General features: G+C 40.6%; 1 protein-coding gene across 1 annotated transcript; it reads right to left on the bottom strand.

Moving 5' to 3' along the window:
• Positions 1 to 270: 270 nt before the first annotated feature.
• On the bottom strand, positions 271 to 15,811 carry c18h6orf136 (chromosome 18 C6orf136 homolog). Its single transcript, XM_042506615.1, has 7 exons — positions 15,644 to 15,811; positions 12,830 to 13,048; positions 5,120 to 5,797; positions 3,456 to 3,544; positions 3,118 to 3,318; positions 2,864 to 2,933; positions 271 to 1,356 (listed from the first exon to the last, which is right to left on the bottom strand). Exons 2-7 carry the CDS (start codon positions 12,926 to 12,928, stop codon positions 1,213 to 1,215), a joined length of 1,281 nt encoding a protein of 426 aa, XP_042362549.1. The 5' UTR covers positions 12,929 to 13,048; positions 15,644 to 15,811; the 3' UTR covers positions 271 to 1,212.
• Positions 15,812 to 24,386: the final 8,575 nt, after the last annotated feature.

Below are 24,386 nucleotides of genomic sequence, written 5' to 3'. Positions count from 1 at the left end.
ACAGTAGGGTGAAGCATCCTCAAGTCTTGTTATCATATTGAGATTGCCAAGTATGGTAACATCAGAGATCAACACCAGAAACTTTACTCACCAACACACAAACATTAGAGTATTGGACAAATTGATAAGTAATTTATCAATTTGTCCAATACTTTAACAGTAATTGTTTGTCAAAAAAAAGTCCAAGAATGTAACTTTAACTAAAACCACAAATCTTCTTGTAACAGTTCTGTTTGTATAAAGTTCAAACAAACAAGACACAGCGTGTTAAATAGTGAGCACAATTTAGAGTGTTGGTTTGCCAATTTAAGTGCCAGTGGCAATTTGTCACAAAAATCAACAATCAGCATGTGCAAATAACCAACATACAGGTCGTCAGGAGGCTTGGGCAGTATTATGGTATACCAGGGAACTTGGAAATCCCAAAGGTATGTTTTTGCAATACTGTCATAAATACAGGTGCTCCTGTTACTTTTAAAGTCACTGTATGTAGGGCACAGCATGCACCACCAGAGCTCACTCTCTGGTCTCTACTGATGGAACAGGCAGCTGAGCTGAAAAACTCAATGACACCTAGTGGTGCAGGGAGAAGTTACAGGACTGTAAACAACTGACAGCCAGCAACAAGCAAGTTTTTAACATCTAACTTGGTAAATTAAGGATTTATTTGGACCACACCTAAACATTTTTTAAATTTTTGCACATGTTCCCCCTCAGACCTACATCTGAGATTTCTGTCATCATGTTCTGATGTTTGTCAACATCTGCAATGTTGAGTTTAACATCGTATTCACAACTAAGAATGGAAAGGGTGAGTTTCATCCTCAAATTTCAAAGTGGCAGATCTGACAAAAAACAGTCTTTGAAAAAGGTCTGGTTTTTGTTTGGTACTTTCAGTTTGAAACTTTGAAAAGCAGTGGCAGGATGACTGTCATGTGACTCATACCTGCAAACCCAATTCTGGGTTTTTTTTAACCGCTGTCATTATTTCAAACAGAGGCTATATGAAAATGAGACCAGGGAAAAGCAATGTGACGTCTTGACTTAGCATTTAATTCGGGGGAAACATTATGGGACTTTAGGATAGAGAGCCTAACCCTCCATTTTAATGTGTTCCTATGTTGAGAATGAATGAAACTTTTCAGAGTCACATGGACCTTGGACACAGTGCGGATTCCACTGGCAATTGTTCCTCTAATCATCATCTTGAGCTCAGTCTCTGCTCTGTCGCAGCGAAGACAGGAGGAGGGGCAGCAGGTTGAGAGCAGGTCGGTGCTCCTGCACTCCCAGCGCCACCAGAGCCCCCGCCAACAGAGATGTTACTCTGGGCAGGACAGGGGGCTGAACCGGCATCACCTGCAAAACACAGACAGACGACAGTCACACAGGAAGCATAAACAGCTGTACAGCTAAGACATCTTCACTGAACAAACACTGAAGTTTCATCTATAACTGGGATATTACAGGTTATCCCCTTGAAACCTGAGCAAATTGGCTTAATTCATTTCAAAAACATGGGATGAAGGCACCAAGCCATGGGAGGAAAAATAGCACAAAAATTAGCAAGAAATTAGTAAAAAGTGTAAGTACAATAAGTAGAGTATGAGACACATGATTTGTTTTTGAAACATTAAAGCATGTATACCTATTCTAGTAGACCCCTAAAATAAAAATATGATCCTGAATATGAACATAATAGGGTCCTTTTAAAAAACTCACATCACTTTTCTCAGGGTTCAAAGGTTTAAAGACTTGTGAAAGGCATTTGAAAGCTGCACAAGAAAAGTTATCTCGCTCCAGGTTTCAAGGGGTCAATAAAACAAGAGATGCTGACAGGATGACAATGAGATTTTTTAATTTGCAGCTGCGGCTCAAAGGTACAGCCTGTCGCAGCAGCTTAATCCTCGGCTCCTACAGTCAAAATGTTGAATTATACTTGGGCATCCTGCTTTGCTGGTCCGGTCCGGTGTACTAGCTTAAACCAGATGATTTACGCAAACTGTCATTTGTGTCATTATGTCCTGTTCTTATTATTTTAAATAACCTTTAGTAACGCATGGTATAACATTAGTGGCAGTGCAGAAAGTGACACAGAAACATGTTCCATGTGTTGATAATCCTAATATATCATGCCTGATTGGGGACAAAAAGTAAACAGGACGGTGCTGTCTGCTGCCGTCTTGTCAAAGCACTCCGGCTGCTCTGACTTCATGTGTCTGTGCAGAGGTGGTGTACTCCTGTGAGAAGTCATTTCAGCTGCAGCCGGGGGCTGCTGCTGGCTCTCCGGTGAAATCCTGGTGCAGCCTACTACATTGCAATGCGTCAATGCACATTTGCAAATTGTTGAATTTCCATAAAGGGGGATGTCAATTGCGCTGATGAATTGTCCCAGCCCCAGTTCATTTTGAAATCCAAGTAAAGGTTTTTGTCTAATTTGAAGAAATTCCCTCAATGTGTTCTTGGGGTTTTCTATTCATGAGAATGGGACGGACCAGGACACAATGACCTTGACCTTTGACCGCCAAAAGCTGATCGGTTCATCCTTCAGTATAAGTGGACGTTAATGCCAAATTTGAAGAAATTCCATCAAGGGGTTCTTGAGATTGTTTTCATGAAAATGGGACAGATGGATGAACATGAAAACATGTTGCCTCTGGCCACAGCTATTGTCGGCCTGGAGTTTATTCCAGTAAAGTTTTACCAGTTTTAGTATTAAATTTTTTTTTTCTACTGCGTTCAATTGAATATACACCATACAGGATTTAAAATTACTGCATTCTGTTTTTATTTAGCTTTTGCACAGTGTTACAACTTTTTTGGAATTGGGTTTGTATGTTTGCGAGTACTTAAGTTTGCTACTTACCTTTTCAACTTTATGACAGTGTATGAGTCCATCTTGTCCAATGTAAAAAGTAGAGAATGCATCATATGACCTATAACAGATGACAATTGAACTAGGTTAGATTATATACCATTGTGACAAAAGTAAAAAAATAACATTAATACCTGAAATCAATCATTATGTATACTGCATATTTAATACAGAAAAGACAAAAACAGTGAATTTAAAGTCCCCCCGTTGTGTAACAGCACCAGTTCCAGTCTGCTGTGTGTTACCTGTACAGACGAGATTTGTCTTTGCGATAGAAGCGTAGCATCAGAGTGTGGAAGGGAAGGCCCCTGATCCTCCAGCGAGCCTTAATGGTCCCGTCCTCCATGTGCTTGGTGAGCTTCAGCACCTCCAGCTGAGCTTTGGCGTAGTAACATAGACACAGGATGCGCCACAGGGTGAGGGTCAGCTGGTACACCTTACGGCCCCTGCAATAACACACACCGCAAAGGTCAGGCCACACAGGAAGTGATTAAAACATCACAGTGAAAACTTATATACAGTATTTGGTCAGAGTGTTTCTGTGATGTATCATTATCAGCCCAAACTGAACAAGCAGCATTACCTGGTCTTGGTATTTATGAGGCCGTTGATGAATTCCATATCGTTTGAGTACATGCTGTAATCATGGTTCTTCAAAAAGAAATTTGGAAGCTGCAAAACAATATTGAGGTACAGTTTTACTGTAAGTGGTTAGTGCTTTTAGCACAACTGCATTTAAAGTAATTCAACACAAGAGCTTGCCTATGAATTCTACTTGGGGTCCAACAATATGTTTTTGTCAGGGCTTATACCTATACCAATTATTAGTATTCAAGTAGAGTAATTACAGATACAGATCATTTGCAGTAAAGAGAAAATCCTAGTGTCGAAATTTAGAATAACAAAAACACCCTCACATACCTGTCTTAGAATGCATTTAAGCATTAGTTGTTAAATGCTGCAGAAGACAACTTTTTATCATCTTAATAAAAAGAAAATCAGAAACAGACAATGTGCATTAAAACTAGAATTACCACCATGCAGTCGTATGCCTCCATACACCAGTCAAGTCACACTTACAGTTTACATCCATGTCTGTGAAAACATGGATGCTTCACACAAATGTTTCCCCAAACAGCACAGAAGATCTCTACAATCAGCACAGTTTCAAGGTGGGCACCCAAGATTAGTGTCAGCATTCAGTGTCCGAATCCCTCAGATGCTGAATGCCTCAGACGCTGTCTCCCTGTCTGTTCCTGAGTTATGATGCTGAGTCATGAGCAGAAAAGTGATTTTGCAGAACATTATGATGTCACAGTTGACCTTTGACGTCTTGGATATACAATGCCAGAACTTCATCTTTATATCCTGGGAGACATTTGTGTGAACTTTGAGGGTAAAAGTTATGGCTAAAAACATGTTTTATGAGGTTACTGTGACCTTGACCTTTGACTATGGGATTGTTATCAATCATCCTCGAGTCCAAGTGGACGTTTGTGCTAAATTTGAGGAAATTACCATCTTCAGGTATTGTGTTCACAAAAAACGAAATAAATGCAAGGTCACAGTGACTTTGACCTTTAAACACCAAACTCTATTTAGTTTATCCTTGAATTCACTTGAACATCTGTGCCAAATTTGAAAACAAATCCCTCAAGGAGAATGAGACAGATGAGGTCATAATGACCTATGAACCCCAAAATCTAATGAGTTCATCCTTACCTCCAAGTGGACATATTTGCTTATTTAAAAAAAAAAAAAAAAATCGCTCAAGACATTTTCGAGATACTGCATTCACAAAAATGGGCCGGAAGGACAAACAACCCAAAAGCATAATGACTTTATGCTATTGCCAGCGTGGAGGCAAGACAATACATCTTTGCAATAACTATTATTTTTGCAAATATTTTTTCTAAAGTCACTAATTCTCCAAATATTTCAATGTTTATCCTCAATTTTCAGATTTTTCCCTTACTGTTACATACAATGTAAGGCACTGACAGTTATAAATCTGAAAAACACATACAGGGGAAAAAAACTGTAACACTGCGAATATCAGACTAACATTGATTAGCAATGATAAAGTCCTTTAATTAATGACACCTGTGAAGCTACACTAAAATTTAAATAACCATAGCTTTTCTGTATGCACGTCATTCATTTTATGTCACAGGATGTTTGGGTTTCGAAGTCACAGTGCCATGTGCAACTCTAATTCATGTGTGTGCACACAGTGTGTATTCTTACCTCTATCCGCAGTCTTTCATACATGTGGGCCACTTTCTCCTCTCCTTCACTGTCTCCTTGAGTCTCCCCCTCTGCTCTCTCTACAGGGCTACATAGAGAGGTGAAAGGCAGCAGAGGCAGCTCTACAAGCTTGTCGTCATGTCCAATATCCTGCCTAGATTTCAGCCCGCTGCCTGATAGCGGCTCCGTGCCGGGGCAATGAAAACAATAAAACTGAGAGCCATACATGAAGGGTGCCGGACACCTCTCTGCTTCAAACAGGCTTCTAAAGCAGCCATGTTCTCTCTTTACAGCATCAACACTGTTCCCTTTTAGGCTGTCAACGCTGATGTCATCCTCTCTGCTACCATCCACCGTGGTCAGCGGGAAGGAGAACTCAGAGGACTTGTGAGCCCCAGGAGCAAGGAGATCTCCCAGTTTTCTGTGATTGAAGAGAGGGATCTCCAGCAGGGTATGAAGGGCGTCTGACTCGCCCTGCCGCACCAGCACACACACACTGAGAGACTCCTCCCAGTCTTCCTCGCTGTAACCTCCTGCGTGAGGCTGGCTAGCATGGTGGAACGGGTGGGACAGCAGCGGCTGCTTAATGTTCTGATATCTCAGGCTGTTGGGGGGCACCAGGGCCCATGATGCACTGCTCAGGGGGCGTGTCTGACGGATCCACTGCCAGTCGACTGCCTGAAAGAGGGAAAAGGACATGATAAGAATATCCTCTACATACAATGCTAAAAGAACAACACTTGTTAATACATACTGTGTTTGTTGCACCCAAGAATCACAGCAGACTCAGGGTGAACATATTTTCAAAATATCAAAAGATTTATTCTGAAAGAATAAATAAAAAAAAGTTATCAGCAATTATTCTTGGCTATTATATAGTCAAATTAGAAAATAAGGGATTTATTTTTGATTTGTTTGTTTCATCCCTGTGCATCCAGCACAGAGAGAGGTCAAGGATAATGATTAGGCTATCTCAGCACAAAGACTTGGAGGAAACTGGCAGGAAACAGCGACCCAATCTCTGTCAAATACAGGAAAATACACCTATATGCAGCTATAAATTGACTGATGTGTTATAGGCTTGGGCAGTATCATAGTATTACAGTGTACCAGGGCATTTAGAAATTCTGAATGTATTTTTTGTAATACTGTCATAAATACAGGCCCTCCTCTTTCTGTTGAACTCATTGTATGTTGCGCACAGCACGCACCACCAGAGCTCAGTCTTCGGTCTCTACTGGTGAACAGGCAGCTGAGCTGAAAGACACAGCAACACCTAGTGCTAGAGGGAGAAGTTACAGGACTGAAAACAGCCAGCAGGCAGCAGGCAGAGAGAGCATGGGGAAGAACGGCATGTGTCTTACATCCAACTTGGTAAATTAAGGATTTATTTGGACCAAACCAGAGCTGGTGATTGCTGGAACAGTAGACCTACTAACTAGATTACTAACAAGAGTAACCAAGATGACTTACTCTGTGTGTTTTCTGATGAGTGAATGGAGCAATTAATAATAGGGCTGCACCTAACGATTATTTTTTTATCGATTCTATTCTATCGATTCTATCTATCTATCTATCTATCTATCTATCTATCTATTGATTATTTTTCTTTTGATCTAACTATTATTCTTTTATTACTCGATTAATATAACACCAAATTTACCAAAAATAACATTTTAAAACTTGTCATACACTGCAGGGTGTTATTCCCCAACAAAAAATAGCCCAGTCTTAACTGGTAATCTGTGTTTTACAGTCTGATACAAAGTCCCTCCAAAATAACATCAATGCAAGAGCTTGTTCCACTCAAGTAAAAGGAATGTAGTGCAATCTACATTAAGCAAACAAAAATCAAAATGAATAAAACAATGTAAAATTCAAGTTACTTTTCAGAGGAGTAAAAAAACAGTTACTCTTTGTTACAGTAACAAACCTCAAATCTAGCAGTCCAACAAAACATCTTACAATAAAATTAGTGCTATTTAAATAACACTTTAACTTTTCTCTGACAGAAATAATTATAACTAGTACATTCTTTCTGCATCAGAATAGTCCAGCCTTAACTGGGCCTTAAGGCACACCGCTGCCTGCTGATATGAGTGCTGTAGTTTCATATTAATAAGCACATATTCCACTCATTTATGAAGTTATACAAGCTCCAGCACAGCTTACAACCCCGTCCTGCATTGCATCAGCAACTGATGGCATTCAGTCCACAGAGACACAATCAGATAGCTTTTGTTTTGAAAGGGAAACAAGGAAGTTGAGGTAAAACAAACATCTTTGTATTTCCTCATCTCTGTGACAGAGAGAGACTTTAAACTGCAGTATAAAATCTTATAGAGTCAACAAACGAGAGCGTCGCATAAAAAAACGGCGAGGCACTGTTTCTCTAGATGTGCTGCAGCTGACACGCAGCTCAGACGCGCCTGACAGGTGCTGCTCAGGTGAGCAGTGTGCAGCTCTAACTTGATAACATGAGCGCCAAAACAAAAAAATTTTTCTCGCAAGTTACGTCGATTACGTCGATGCATTGCTCCAGCCCTAATTAATAATAACTTTATTATTATAGCACCTATAAAAACAGAGTTTTCAAAGTGCTTTGACAAACACAGCAGAATCAAGGAGGATTTCTTACAGTGGCAATATCAACATAACAGCCAAACATAATGCTGAACTAAGGCCACTTATAATACAATTACCACAATCAACACAGAATAAAAGAATAAATTAAAAGATAAACTAAAAGACAAACTAAACTAGATGACAACACACAAAAGCAAGGCTATATAAATGTGTTTTGAAGAACTGATTTAAAATAAGTCACTTTGTCAGCCTTATCTCCTCAGGCACCTCATTCCAAAACTGAGGGGCCCTGATGGCAAAGGCACGGCCATCTTTAGTTTCAAGCCTGGACTTTGGAACAGTCAGAAGAGCCCCTCCCAACCTATATGGAGTCAACATTTCAGACCAAAAACAGCTTAATCAAGTCTCGTCAGTCTTCAGTAACCGAGATAAAGTTAATTCAAAAGGTATTTCTCTGTTTAATAAGGAAAATAGGAAGATAAAATCACTTTTCTAAATTGATTAGTAAATGGTAAATGGACTGTACTTGTATAGCACTTTTCAAGTCTATTGACCAGTCAAAGTGCTTTCACACTACATGTCAACATTCACCCATTCACACACACATACACACACTGGCGGCCAAAGCTACCGTACAAGGTACAGCAACCATTCATACGCAAGCACACTCTAATAACGCAGCGTCGTGATTTTGGGGTTCAGTATCTTGCCCAAGGATTCTTCGACATGTTGCCTGGAGGAGCCGGGGATCAACACACTGACCTTCTGATTAGAAGACGAGCCGCTCTACCCCTGAGCCACAGCCACCCCATAAGTCTGAAAAGCTAATGGGGTGGGGGGGTGTTAACTCTTCAAAGTTTCTGCGTCTGTAGTGGATTGTTTCTGCCAACTTCGCTGGAGGCATTACAATCTGACAGTGGCCATAATTAGCTTTTTGATTCATCAGCCAATTTGGCTGTTAGAAAAAAATCTAGCAGCCAAGCATATTTTTTACCAGCCAAAATAATAACTTGCCTTTTTTTCTCATAAAAACACAGTAAATTTAATTGAGATAATATGCAAACGTAAAGAATAGGCCACAGCAAAATCTGAAGTAAAAGTAATGCATATATTTAACATCTCATCACCACAGCCTTGGTGTGTAAATGAGTTCCCTCTGGCAAGCTGTGATGCTGTGTGTCCATCTAGGACTTTTATTGTGAAAGGTAAGAACGGAAGAAATGCAGCTACTGCATGGATGCTGTCAATGTGAGATGCAGAAAGAGTTTGCTGTGTTGGTTCAAACTACGGGGCTTCCGTCTTAATATGTCATAACCTTCATCAGTATGCACGCAGCGTTAGCTCCCAGCAGACCAGCTGCTGGTGATAGTTTAGTGATCAGCTGATGTCTCCTGCTGTATATAGAGCCGCGGAACTACTAGCGCTCGAGATGAGTTCGCAGCAGCACGCAGGTGTGTGAGTGACACAGGGAGCACAGGAACAGCTGCACAGAGAAACAGAGCCACACACCCCTAAAAACGCACCGGAGACTCTCATCAGAGTTTAATACGTGCCTATTTTGGCACAAAAGTTTACCCACCAGTGTGGTGAATAACCTCCAGAGATTTTATTACATTTGGTGCTTGGCGGATGTTCATTTGGGACTCCGCCCATCAGTTTTTACCTTGATTTCAAAGCAAGGTGATCACGCACAGTCATCATGATAATTAAATATTACTAACCGTCAGGGAATTTCACCGCGGTTATCATGATAACCAGAAACCGTGTAATCCCTAGTATGCAGGTACATACATTACATACCGCCTATGCCCAATATGTTGTATTTTATTACATTCAGTAACCAGAGTTACCGCCTAAAGCCTCGGCCAACCAGTCAAGTCGCAGTTAACAATCATGTCTATTGAGATGCATCTAAAATATGTAGTGAAGACTTTGAAGGGCTTTAATTAAAGTTATTGGGGGGAAATCCTTGCATTACCTACATATAGTCAGATGGTGCTGAGCAGAGGTTGTGTCAATAAATTTTTAGCCATCTAAAATGATTATAAGAAAATCAATATCAGTCTAAGTGAATGCTAGATTTAGAATATGTTTACTGATTTACCTTGCTGAGTTGAAACCATTACCTCAGCCACTACACTCCTCCTGGGCTCCAACTGTTTCTCGTATCATATGGGTTATTTTAAAAATTAAAAATCACATACAAATGAAACAAACACAACTGTTTCCTCTTTCAGGGAAAAATATTATCTGCTCCAGAGAGTGCTACCTAGCCCTGCCACTGCTACCAGCAAGAAATATCTGTTGCTGACCATTTCTTTGCTTGTTTACTATCTGCTTATGAAAACACCTTAGATCTGCCTGTGTTGTTCCTACCTTATGCATGTCTATAACCCTGCTATAGTGAAGCCCCCGGGCCAGACTTTGGACCTGCCTGGTGTAAGGTAAAGCAGAACAAATATTCAAATATAGTGTTCACTTACACTGATATTGATTTTTTTGCAATCATTTTGGCTGTGTTGGTGCATATGACATGATTTTTTGTAAGAAGGTGTTTTCCTTGATAAATTTTAAAATTCCAATTTCAACTTTTGTAATGGGTCTACAATACACTGTGTACAAATGTACTACCCTTTAAGGCCATTAAGGACAAACATTTCCACTTCCAAAAATGTTCATAAAGATATTATATATAAATATTTCCCCCCACTTTTTAGGGTTAAATCTCTTAATCAACTTCAGTCCTAATCACAAATACTAAATAATTATACATTTTAGGGATTTTAACCCTTTAAATGCCAGTCTGATTACATGATGTCACTGCTTTTCACGAAAAAAACACACAAAAAATGAGTTATTTTCAATATAATAAATGAGAGGAAGCTGTTTTTTTTTTTTTTTTAAATCACACTCTTGGTTACGTCTAAGATTAGCAACAACATTGACTTTGATGCATTCATGTTTTTTTGTGCAGAGTCAGATTTATAATTAAAAACATGTTAAATCCATTATGGACAAAAATGTCCTTTATATAATGATTCATTCTGTAATGTCAGGGTTTTATTTTGGAGGAAAGTAGTAAAATTGGTAATTTTTACTGTACACTACCAAATGGAAACATTTTCCCATCATAACCCTATGCATGAAATGCTTTTAATCTCCGTTTCAGTTGCATTTTGGAGCCCTGCCAGGCACTACAATAAACAACTAATATATAGCAACTAATATGATGTAGGTGTGTTGCTACAGATGGTAAGAGTGGTTTCAGCTGAGAAATGTGTGTGTGTGTGTGTGTGTGTGTGTGTGTGTGTGTGTATGTGTGTGTGTCTAGTGTACATGTAAAGAGACAGAAATATTTTCATAATTTTCACCTCCTCCCAATTTTCACCTCATCTCTCTCTCTCTCTTGCGCGCACACACACACACTCTTTCACTCATTCACCCCCTTATACACACATTCATACATTCATAAGGTATTATTCAATATACCCAACATGTTCTAACTCCTAACTCGTCACATGGTGCCACTCTGTTGGGACCTTCTGTACCAACACACCTACATCATATTATTTGAGTAGATTTATTTCAGTGCCTGGCAGGGCTCCAAATTTCAACAGGCACAGAAACTACGAAATAACAAGCATGTCATGCTTTAGGGTTATGATGGGAAAACATTGCCATCTGCTAGTATACGGTAAAAATGACAAATTTTACTACTTTCCTCCAAGATAAAAACACTGACATTACAGGATGCATTGTAATATTCTGGAATGGCTGTGAGATTAACTCGTGATGTTTTTCTTCATGAAAAACAGTGACATCATATATTCAAACTGGCATTTAAAGGTTTAAAATCCTGAAAATAAATGGTAATTTTGATCAGGACTGAAGTTGATTGAAAGATTTAACCCCAAAATTGGGAAAAAATATTAATCTGTAATATTTTTATAGCAGTTTTTGGAAGTGGAAATGTTTGTCCTTAATGGCTTTAACGCATCCTAAACTATAAATCTGACTCTGCTGATCGTTGCTAATCTTTGACATATCCAAGACTGTGATAAAAAAAATCCCACAGCCTCCCCTCATTTATTATATTGAAAAAATAACTCATTTTTTGTGTGTATTTTTCATGAAAAGCAGTGACATCAGGTAATCAGACTGGTATTTAAAAGAATAAAATCCTGAAAATAGATAAATGTTTGGTAATTTTGATCAGGCCTGAAGTTGATCAAAAGACTTAATGCCAAAAAGTGAAAAAAATAATAATTTGTAGTATTTTTATAGCAGTTTCTGAGAGTGGACATTTTTGTCCTTAGTGGCTTTATCGGGTCCTAAATTTTAAATCTGACTCTGCACAAAAACTATGAATGCATCAAAATCAATATTGTTGCTAATCTTTGACATATTCAAGACTGTGATTTAAAAAAAAAAGCCCCTCCTCATTTATTATATTGAAAATAATTCATTTTTTTGGTTTTTTTTCATCAAAAACAGCAGTGACATCATGTATTCAAACCGGCATTTAAAGGGTTAAAATCCCAAAAATGTTTAATCATTTGATAGCTTTGATTAGGACTGAAGTTGATTAAAAGATTCAAGCCAAAATATTTGGGAAAAACATATTTATATATATTATTTTTCTGAAAGGTTTTGGAAGTGGACAATTTTGTCCTTAATGGCCTTAAGTGGTTGTAAATTAAAATTAATTAAATATGTTTTGCCGCTGCCCCGTCCACAGTAGTATTTTGCCTAGTATCCATGCTGGTAGATTTGCATTTAATTGTGGTTACGCCCCCTCGGCCACACGGATGGACATAAAGCGTTACCAGATGGGGTAAACAAAATAGACGATATAGCATAATATGAAATGGTAGAAGTCTTTCTGTCGTCAGATGATATATTTCGTCATATTGCGCAGCCCACAGCAGTACACTGTTAGCTTCTATAGTGGTACTCCAGCCTACTTCTCCAAAGTGGGGGTGTGCTGACTGACATCTACTGTGGGTAATACACTAACTACGGAGAAGTATCCCATACAACCCCACTTCACAAAATCAAAATCATCCCTTTAAACACGACTCAAATGGAAAATGGAAGAGATGATATCAGAATAAAGCAGCTTACCTGACTTAGACTCCAGCTCTGTTTTCTGATGGCTTGCCTTCTGCCATGGCTGCGGACACAACCCACCCAGAAGGCGACGCCCCCTCTGCTCACAGCCATCCACCACAGGGGCAAACCCAGGTACCAGCTTACTCCCACAGCACGGAGGACAGCGCAAAGACACACAGACCCTGACTCTGGACGATTCCCAACTACAGGAGCAGGCTCTCCACCTCCAACCTGAGATAACAAAAAAAGAGAGGGCGGTGTTGGTAACTGAGTTTCTAACTCAGGGGTGCTCAAGTGGTGCAGCCTAAAAAGATATTGATATCTGCTGTATATAATCATTAGTTATCAAATTCATGGGTTAACTGAAATTGTATTGCTCAACTAATGAGTTGATTTTGAACGCATACTGAGTCATTTATCAAGCTAAAAGGCAAAATAATTGCTGTTACCAATTTATGAGATGAGAGGATTTGTTTACAGGGCAATCATTGCGCTGCAACAATTGGATAATTAATTATCAATCACTCTGAGGTCTGTGCTTTTATTCAGCTATTTTTGACCAGCTTTTCCTGGATCGTATTTCATAGGATACAGGATAGGATACACACACCCACAGCTGCTCTGTAAAGCTGAGGGGAGCTGCAGGGTTGGTGTGAATTCTCTGTGGGTTTCTCTCGACATTGAACACCTCTCACATTATACACGGTCATTCGATCCATGAAAATAATTGTGTCAGCTTTCAAAGATTGACAGTTAATACCGGATTGGTATCACATTAGCAGATACTTGGACAGTTTGGATTATTTGAAGTGAGGTTGTACTGGGGACTTAAGCATATTCAGTGTATTACCTACAGTAAATGTCAGTTAGCACATGCCCAGTTAGGAGAAGCAGGCTGAAGTCTGACACTGAAGTTAAGCAATGTTTTGATTTAGATAGGAATCAGCAACAGAAGGTATTTTAGCAATAACAACAACAACAACAAAAAAATCAATATTAGTTTAAGTGTACACTATATAGAGAGTGTTTTCACTGGTTTACCTTCCAATCAGACATTCCCCTCTGACATGCAAGCCCTTAACCTCTCCAGTTTCCCAGCTATGCTCTCATTAAAACTACTTGACTCCATTGTCAAAAATCATAATTTTAGCACACTGAACACAGGAACTTCTGATCTGCTGCTGCTTCAAGCAGTTATTTTATTTTTGTTATTGTGTGACTTTTACAAGTCCAAACTAACTCTTTTAAATGCCACATTCACAGAATAACAGAAATAAAACAACTGCTTGAGGCAGCGGTAGACCAGCAGCTTAATGTTAAATTGCTGTTTTTCTCAGTGGAGTCTGGCTTTGAAGAGAGCAATAATAATATATATATATATATATATATATATATATATATATATATATATTATATTATTTATTATTTATTATTTTTTTTACCAAATTCCCTCTTCGATAACACAATATTGTAGAAATGACTGTGGTACTTACACAAGATACTAACGCAATTCCATTTTTTGAAAGTATAACTGTGTGCTAAGTTGAAAAAAAGTACATCAGTTTACTGTAATGCAACCTTTAAAATCAAGAAAAAAAACACCATTTATTTCATATCACAATATAACAATATCCAAAATCTAAGAGAAAATATACTCTAGATACAATATAATATCTTTATATTGTCCAGCCCTACGTATAATTAATCTGATATTAATTGTTTTTTGGGTGGGATTTTTTTTAGTGGGCTAAAATATGTTTAGTTGCTGACCCCTCTACATCAGTACATTGCTTAGCTTACATACTGAACTTCAGGCTGCTTCTTCAACCTGGGGTGTGCCAACTGACATCTATTTTATTTACTGTTTATGGATATATATGTTTCATTTTATTATTATGGTGTGAATATGGGAAATGAAAAGTCAAGCCAGTTGTAGTTGATGGATTTCCCCTGATCTGGTCTTTCTACTAAGGTTTTCACAGACTATGCCAGGAGCACATGACCTGCAGCAGACCTCAAGTTAACAATCAGAGACTCCACAGTGACAGCTGAGGCTGAAGGAATCGGACATCAACATGCCACACATGACATGTCTCACAGGCCTCTATCCTTACAATGCATCTAATGTACACAAGTCTAAGTGTTTTCAGTGAACAGGCTGTAACGTTACCAATAACAGCTACTTCTGCAGAGTAGTTTGAAGACATAACTTTGAAAATTGAGAAGGACATGTCGTGTTTTTTGACATTTGACAACAAGAGGATTGATCAGACATAACCCATTTAAGCAATAATTCATATAATAAAATAAAGTCGCAGTCCTAACATGTAACATGTGACATTACTGAGTCCTCCCTGACAATGACACAGTGCTGGTGATTTCTAGACATGGCAACAATTACAAATGGTAACAGCGTGAAAAATAATTATTTGAGGCAAGAACAAGGCTAAATCATTACCATCAGGCTACTATATTGTTTGAATATATTGCACAAATATGGATAGACTGACACCACTATTTATTACATTAGCATGATCAGTTTTGTAACGTTAATGCCAATCACCATCTATGTCATACTGGAAACAGCATCAGCTACTGATGACTTTAATTAGTCACATTTGTGGCAGACTGTTTTCTCTACAAATAACATGAGACTGAAGATATCTCCCCTTCCTCCTCTCCCTTGAACGTTGACATTTCCATGCTGTTAGCTAGCGCTCACTGCCTAACTTGACAGCCAACGATAGCCGCTAACTTGCTAGGCTAACTAGCTAGCAGCTAGCAGCGAGCTAGCTACCGGCTTAGCAAACGTCCCTTTAATGTTACCTTTTACACGAAAAACCCCGCTGGAGTCAGTGGAGATGCAGAGGTTTTGCAGGTGAGGTTCTGCACAGTAGTCACCGGTGAGTTAACGCTCGTAACAAGCTAGTAGACATTACATAGCTAACTTACACAAATGTCATTCTAGTCCTATGTGTCCTTGCCCGGCCACACACGCCTCACGCAGCCTGGCGTAATGATGCCTTCACTAATGTTGGAAATCCAGGCACTGCTGTTGGAAATCCAAGCGCTGCCTCTGTGTACCACACGAACTAACCCTCAGGAATAGCACAACACTTACACTTCAACAAAATAAATCCTTATTTTTGGACAGTTTGCATGAGAAATAAACATGGTCTACAGCTACCTTAATGGATGATAGTGTAAGTGTATACGTTTATGAACAATTCCTTACTAAACATAGTTTCAGCCATTCAAAATCAGACTCGGACCAAATACATCACCCCTCTGAAAAAGTCCAGCTTTACCTGTTGACGATGGTTAAACTGATTGAGCAGCTTGTTTGGGTGGCTTAAGTTGTGTTTTTGTTTAATTTTTGATGATTTATCTGGTCATACCAGCTTGTTATGGTCACTCTACCTGGTTTATCCATCAAAGTTCCTGTGAAATTGAAATCAAATCAATGTCTTTGTGTATGTAGAAATAACTTGGAGCAAACAAGGAGGATGTAGAAGCTGTTGTGACTGTAATGACGTGATGACAAGTAAACAGATTATAAATACTTGAGAATAAAAAAGGGGGCTTCAGAGACCCTCCAAAAAAATTGAAAGATTTTTTATTGACAAATAGATTGGAAGATACATGGAGAATATTATTTCCAACAACAAAGGATTACACATACTATTCCAAGTGTAAAAACAGTTATTCAAGGATTAATTATATTTTTATTTCAAAAACGGCTTTAGAAAATGTATTGAGTTCAAAGATTCATGAAATTGTTATCTCAGACCATTCCCCTGTATCCTGTCTAATTGTGCCGATGGAAAATAAAAAGAGTAATCACATATGGAGAATGAACAGAGCACATTTACTCGATGCAGAGTTTGTGAAATATGTTAATGAAAACATTGATAGCTTTATCAACACAAATGTAAATAATGGACAACAGGATACACCATCCCCTGATATAATCTGGGACACGTTTAAAGCCTACATGAGAGGAATGATAATTTCATTTTCGTCAAAGAAGAAAAATGATTTAGACTCCCAAATTAAAGACAAAGAAAGAGAAATTAAGACACTGGAATCATGTCATAAAAAGTCTTTAGGACTGGGGGACAAATTGACCAAAGCAAAACAAGAGTATGAACTTTTACTTTCAAAAAGAGCCAATAACTATAGATTTAATTCAAATAAAGCATTTTATTTAATGGCAAATAAATCGGGTAAACATTTAGCATCACTTGTAAAGACAATACAGTCTAGACCAACAATAATTCTCAGAGACAACGAGTCAGATGCACTTATTAGAAACAATAAACTTATCAATAGTACTTTTAAATCGTTCTATGAAATGCTGCACAAATCTGAACAAGGCAATTTAAGCGATCCAAATTCCTTCTTAGATAGAATCCATTTAAAACAACTCTCAGAGGATAAAAGGGAAATTTTAAGTTCAGAGATTACCGAAGCTGAAATATTACAAACAATTAAAAAACATTTTTACTAAAAAAAAGCACCAGGCATGGATGGTTTTCCAATTGAATTTTATTCGACATTCTGGAGTAAACTGGCTCCAATATTTATTCAAATGACCAGACATATGTTAGAAAATCAGGCACTGCCTAAATCTATGTATCAAGCAATTATCTCTGTTATACTGAAACCAGGAAAATCTGGGGAATCACCTGCTGACTACAGACCCATTAGTTTAATCAACTGTGATAATAAGATATTAACTAAACTCATGAGCAATAGACTTTCAAAGATTCTACCAGACTTGATACATAAAAACCAAACAGGTTTCATTAAAAACAGGCGTCTGCAGACAAATACAAGAACTTGTTTTGGTATCATTCAGCATGCTAAAAAACACAATTTAAATTTGACTGTTATGGCAGTGGACGCTGAAAAAGCGTTTGACCGCCTCGAGTGGCCTTTTCTTTTTAGAGTTTTGGAAAAAATTTAATTTCCCAGGGGAATTCCTTAATTTTGTGAGACTTGTGTATAAATTCCCTAAAGCTAGAATTTTTACCAACAGTGTTCTTTCAGAGGAATTTACTTTGGAGAGAGGTGCAAGACAAGGTTGTCCTCTGTCCCCACTTCTCTTTGCTTTAGCAATGGAACCTCTGGCAGAGAGAATTAGACAAGATCAGCAAATCACGGTATCACTATAGGAGAAGAACAATACAAACTGAATTTATTTGCTGATGATCTTTTGATGTACTTAAATAATTTCGATGAATCTATTCAACCTTTGCTTACAATATTTAATGAATATTCAATGGTTTCAGGGTATAAAATTAATTTAGGAAAAACAGAAGTAATAGTAATAGGAAAATCCAAAAATACAGTAAATACGCTAAGAGAGGCATTTAAATTAAGTACTTGGGATGTAATATTAATACTAGTAAGAAACAGATTTACAACGATAATTATATTCCACTACTTAACAGCATGCAATCTGAAATGAATAAATGGTCAAATCTACCGTTAAATATCACTGGAAAATTAATTTATTTAAAATGATGTGGCTTCCAAAATTTCTTTTTCTTTTTTCTACAGTCCCTGTAACCCCACCAAAAATTTTCTTTAAAAAAGCATATTCTTTTATTTCAGAATTCATCTGGGAAAAGAAAACTCCAAGAATAAAGAGAAAAGTTTTACATATATCAAAAAGTATGGGAGGATTTAACCTCCCAGATTTAGAATTGTATTACTTTGCAAATCAGGCACTATACCTACACCATATTGTTAAACATACGGATGAAGAACAATGGATTCAGGTTGAAAATGCTCAGGTCAGCCCTCAAAACCTGTTTTCATATTTGTTTTCCAAAATTAAAAAAAATAGCTCTGCCAATTTTATGGTTAGAAATCTAGCAGCATCATGGAGAAAAATGAAGAGTCTTTTAAGTGAATCTATAACACTGCCGAAGCAAACTTTATTGTGGAATAACCCTTGGATAACTCACCAGAATAAAGTGTTAAATTGGTCTACATGGCGAGAAAGAGGTATTGAAACAGTTGAAAATTTAATGAATGGTAACAAATTCATTTCCTGGACTGACTTTAAAAGCAGATATGATCATTCTAATGGGGAATTTTTCAGGTACATGCAGTTGAGGAGCCTATTCCATAGTTTTGACTTAGAATTTTCAGGACAACATATAGTGAACTAGAAAAACTTATATTCAATTCTGAAACATGTCACAGCTTAACAGGCAAAGTCTATAAAATTTTGCAGAAGTCATATTTGGTTGATAATTTGTTGAAATCTAGAACTTGTTTATGGAACCAGGATTTAGGAAGGGAGGATATAAATTCCAAGTGGGAACAATGTTGGAATATAACAAGAGATATTACAGTCAATGAAAATTTACGCCTGATTCAGTATAAAATAATGCATAGAATATATTGTACCAGGGATAAAATGCATAAGTATGATGGAAAAGTCTCAAATAACTGCTTAAAATGTGGAACCCCAGATTCTCTGGTTCATGCGTTCTGGGAATGTTATAAAATTCAGAAGATTTGGTTGGAAATAGAGAATTGGCTATCTGAGGCTCTTAGTACGAAGCTTCATTTCAACCCATCACTGTGTATTTTGCAAGATGTTTCTAATAATAATATGCATTTTCCACAAAAATGGATCATTCTTTTCTCATCTTTGATATTAAAGAAACTTATTCTACAACATTGGAAATTTATATGTCCTCCCTCTCTTATTTGAACATGGAAAAGCTTATAGCCACTGAAAAAAACAATTCAATTCGAAAACATATGGGGAAATGTATTACAAGTGTTGAGTTCATAAAGTTATATGTTTAACAAAGGTGTTGATCTAACATAGTAATTTTGCTCCTCCCACGGTTTGGATATGAATTATTTGTGCTGTTGTTATATTTAATTTATCCAGTAGGATAAATAAATAGCATGGCTTAAAATAAGGGACATTTATTAAACTGTTCAATAGGAGTTAATTTAATTCGCTGAAAGATAGAGATTAATGTAATGATAAAGGACATGAAATTAGGAGGTTGAGCTTGTTAGTTTTCACGGTGAGTCTGTTATAATTTTGTGTTGTGTATTTATTTATTTATTGTTTTTGTGTAATTGTTTTTGTTTGGTTTTGTTTGTGTGTCTGGGTTTTTGTTTGTTCTTTCTTTTGTTTGTCTTCTTGTTTTGGATATTTTTATTATAATTATGTATCGTGTATCAATCGTTTTTTGTTGTTTGAAAATCAAAATAAAATAATTATAAAATAAATAAATAAATAAATAAATACTTGAGAATGGATAGTGATATGACAGTTTAATATTTGTTATGATGATGATCAGTTTTAATACTTTAAATGAAAGAGGTAGATTTTTTTTTATGTTATTCTGTGGATCAACGATTGGTGTCTCTAAAGGCTGATGACTGTGACTAAGCTTTGATTATCTAGAGCTACAGACTTTTCAATATACAAAATTTGATACCTCTGGTCTTACCAATTCGTAAAAATTCTGGACTGGGAATGTATCATGTTTCTGCCATGGTCCACAGTAGCCCAAAATGGACAAACCCATTTTTCTGTTCCCTGTGTATTGCCTATGTTATAGTCTATGTATAATTTTATGTGTGATTCAAACTTAATCATTGCAAAAAAGATCTTACAATGGATTGCACACACGCCCACTGTGTGAATACTGTGGGGTGATGGTGAACACAATGGTTGCAACAAGGCCCTTCTCCTGATCACTTTTACCACGTGAAGGTCAGAAAACTATTAATAAAAATGTCCGGCTGTAGTAGTTAATCTGATGGTGTGTTATCATCATTATCTTTACTGGTGTGCTGCGTTCTCTGAGCTTTGCCAGCATACAGCCAGTCAGGACTGGCCAGCCACAGGGATAACATCCCCTTAACATCTACAGGCTATTATCTGACAGTCTCAGTACAGTTGACTGTGAGAGGAAAACGAAGTCGTGGGAATCAAACCTTTAGCCTTTGATAACGATGATCAGTTATTGTATTATATGGAAATATGCTGTTTATGTTACTGCACTGTGGGTCATATTAAGACTGCTGCCATGTGTGGAGCACAGCAGAGAGGGCAGTGTGTCCACTCAGTAATCCATATTATAAAGATGCTTTCACTAGCAAGGACCACACATCAATCGGAATTAATTTTAACAATTTATTGACGTGAATGTAGATTTGGTATAAACATTGATGTTGGATTATTGGAATGGATGGTTGAGTGCGGTGTGGGGAAGCTTCGGTGGGAATCCGCCGTGGCTCCCGGGCACGACAGATCCCCAAAAGCGTGCATTATATGAGAGAGGAAAAAGCCGATTTGAGATCTCTTAGGTCGGAACGGACGTAACGGTGATAAGCTTGGGAGAGCAGATAAAGTGACCTGGCAGTCTCCTTCCAACTCTTGGGGCCATTTGCCTACGAACCAACTTTCATCGTAAAAAAACCCCAAAACCGGCAGACGGAGCCGCGTCATCGAAAAAGTTGACGTCCTGAGGATGAGACAGGTGATCGTCATAAAGAAGGAGAATCGTTCCAATCGCCGAGCAGACGGAGCCAGAACCAGAGCTCGGCGCGGCTGGGCGCAACGAGAGAGACGGAGGCCATGAGCGACGGGACGGAAGAAGCGACAGGCAACGGATGAGAAAGGAAGCGCCCCCCGGGGAACAATGCGGATGCAGGCTTCGAGGGTAAGCAGTAGAGGGCACTGGCAGCCCAGTGCCAAAAGCCCCAAGGAGAGTGAACCGTTGCAGTAGCTGATGTCGTACGTCTGGGGCCCCCCGACATCTCGGCGCCAGATGCCCCAAGGAGAGCGAACTGTCGAAGTCACTGGACATAGAACTGGGGGCAGCAGCACCCTGGTGCCAAATGCCCCAGCGAGAGTTAAGTGGTACGGTTGCCGGGCGTGCACGGCCAGGGGCGATGGCATCCCAATGCCAGACTCCCCAGCAAAAGCGAACCGCTGCAGGCGTCGATGTTAAGCAGTAGAGGGCACCGGCAGCCAGGTGCCAGATGCCTCAAGAAGAGTGAAACGGCGCAGTAGGAGAGGTCATACGGCCGGGGGCACAGCATCTCGGTGCCAGAAGCTCCAACGAGAGCGAACTGTCGAAGTCACTGTGAACGTACGACTGGGGGCAGCGGCACCCCGGTGCCAGATGCCCCAGCGAGAGCGAAGTGGTTTGGTTGCCGAGCGTGTGCACAGCGGGGGCAATAGTCCCAATGCCAGACTCCCCAGCAAAAGCGAACCGCTGCAGGCATCAATGTTAAGCAATGGAGGGCACTGGCAGCCTGGTGCCAGATGCCTCAAGAAGAGGGAAACGGTGCAGTGAGCGAGGTCGTACGGCCAGGGACGCGGCATCTCGGTGCCAGAAGCTCCAACGAGAGCGAACTGTCAAAGTCACTGTGAACGTACAACTGGGGGCAGCGGCACCCGGTGCCAGAAGCCCCAGCGAGAGCGAAGTGGATTGGTTGCCGGGCGTGCACAGCTGGGGGCAATGGCATCCCAAAGCCAGACTCCCAAGCAAAAGCGAACCGCTGCAGGCGTCCATGTTAAGCAGTAGAGGGCACTGGCAGCCTGGTGCCAGATGCCTCAAGAAGAAACAAACGGCGCAGAAGGCGAGGTCACATGGCCGGGGGCACGGCCTCTCGGTGCCAGAGCTCCAACGAGAGCGAACTGTCGAAGTCACTGTGAATGTCAACTGGGGGCAGCGGCACCCCGGTGCCAGATGCCCCAGCGAGAGCGAAGTGGTTTGGTTGCCGAGCGTGCACAGCTGGGGGCAATGGTATCCCAATGCCAGACTCCCCAGCAAAAGCGAACCGCTGCACCGGCAGCCCGGTGCCAGATGCCTCAAGAAGAGAGAAAAGGTGCAGTAGGCGAGGTCGGACGGCCAGGGGCACACAGCCCCTCGGTGCCAGAGCTCCAACAAGAGCGAACCGTCGAAGTCACTGTGGATGTACGACTGGGGGCAGCGGCACCCCGGTGCCAGATGCCCCAGCGAGAGCGAAGTGGTGTGGTTGCCGAGCGTGCACAGCCGGGGGCCATGGCATCCCAAAGCCAGACATCCCAGCAAAAGCGAACTGCTGCAGGCGTCGATGTCAAGCAGTAAAGGGCACTGGTAGCCCGGTACCAGATGCCTCAAGAAGAGAGAAACGGCGCAGCAGGTGAGGTCGTACGGCCGGGGGCATGGCATCTGGTGCCAGAAGCTCCAACGAGAGCGAACTGTCGAAGTCACTGTGAACGTACAACTGGGGGTAGCGGCACCCCGGTGCCAGATGCCCCAGCGAGAGTGAAAGTGGTGCGGCTGCTGAGCATGTACGGCTGGGGGCAATGGCATCCCAATGCCGGAATCCCCAACAAAGCGAACCGCTGCAGGCATCGATGTTAAGCAGTAGAGGGCACTGGCGGCCCGGTGCCAGTGCCCTCTACTACAGGGCCAGCATCACGGTGCCAGATGAGCCAAACACGAGTGGGCCACTCAAATGGAGGTGAGAGAGCGGTCGAGGGCAAGAGACGAAAGCGCCAGGAGGGCGGAAAAGAGGATCGGCCGTGGCCAGGGTGAAAGTAGGCAAAGGCCGCCGCGACGAAAAATGATCGGAAAGGAGACCAGAACCGTGGACGAAACGACATGGTGCACAGGATGAGAGGGAAAATTCGGTGGCAGCCCCGGTGCCAACAACCCCGGCCCACACGGGTTGGGAGGCGTAGGCGGGAGTCTCAACCAAGGCCGGCTGCTGCGGGTCGTGCGGATGCACGGTGAGGGGCACTGACAACCCGGTGCCAGATGCCCCAGCGAGAGCGAACTGGTGCAGTGGCTGGGATTGCACGGCTGGGGGCGCCGACAACCCAACAGACCAGGAAGCTGTGGGTGTACGACTGGCGACAACAGCATCCCGGTGCAGGGTGCCCCAGCGAGAGCGAAGTGGTGCGATTGTCGAGCATACGCGGCCGAGGGCACCGATACCCTGGTGCCAGAAATTCCATCAAGAAACAAATGCCGCAATTGCTGAGGTTGAGCAGTAGAGGGCACCGGCAGCCCGGTGCCAGGTGCCCTAAGGGGACAGATCTGCTGTGGATGGCCAGGAAGTGGCGCTGGCATCCCGGTGCCAGGCGGTCCAACATGAGTGGGCTGCTCAAATTGAGGAGGGAGAACAGTCAAGGCAACACAGCGTCGAGAATCCCAGGTCAGGTGAGCTGGCGGGAGTGGGAGGGCGCCACGACACATCAGACGCCTCAGGCAAACCTGACCTCCGCGGCCAGTGGGACCGAGGCAAAACAACTTTTTTTTTTTTTTTTTGGGAGTTTTTCCTTGGGTGATGTGAGGGTCTAAGGGCCGAGGGATGTTGTAAACTGTACAGCCCACTGAGGCGAACCATGTTTTGTGATAATGGGCTCAACGAATAAAATTGACTTGACTAGACTTGACTCGAGACGCCCGTGGCAGCATGTCCCCGCTTCCTATTCAGCACGGCCGCCGGAAGTGGTTGAAGACGAACCGGCCCTTTAACAGAGGTGCTGACGTCATGGCGCACGACGGGAGCCGCCGCGATG

This window comes from Plectropomus leopardus, chromosome 18, assembly GCF_008729295.1.
Source record: "Plectropomus leopardus isolate mb chromosome 18, YSFRI_Pleo_2.0, whole genome shotgun sequence".
Classification (NCBI taxonomy): domain Eukaryota; kingdom Metazoa; phylum Chordata; class Actinopteri; order Perciformes; family Serranidae; genus Plectropomus; species Plectropomus leopardus.
Note: the sequence above shows the minus strand (reverse complement) of the source record. Positions and strands in the feature narration are given on the sequence as shown.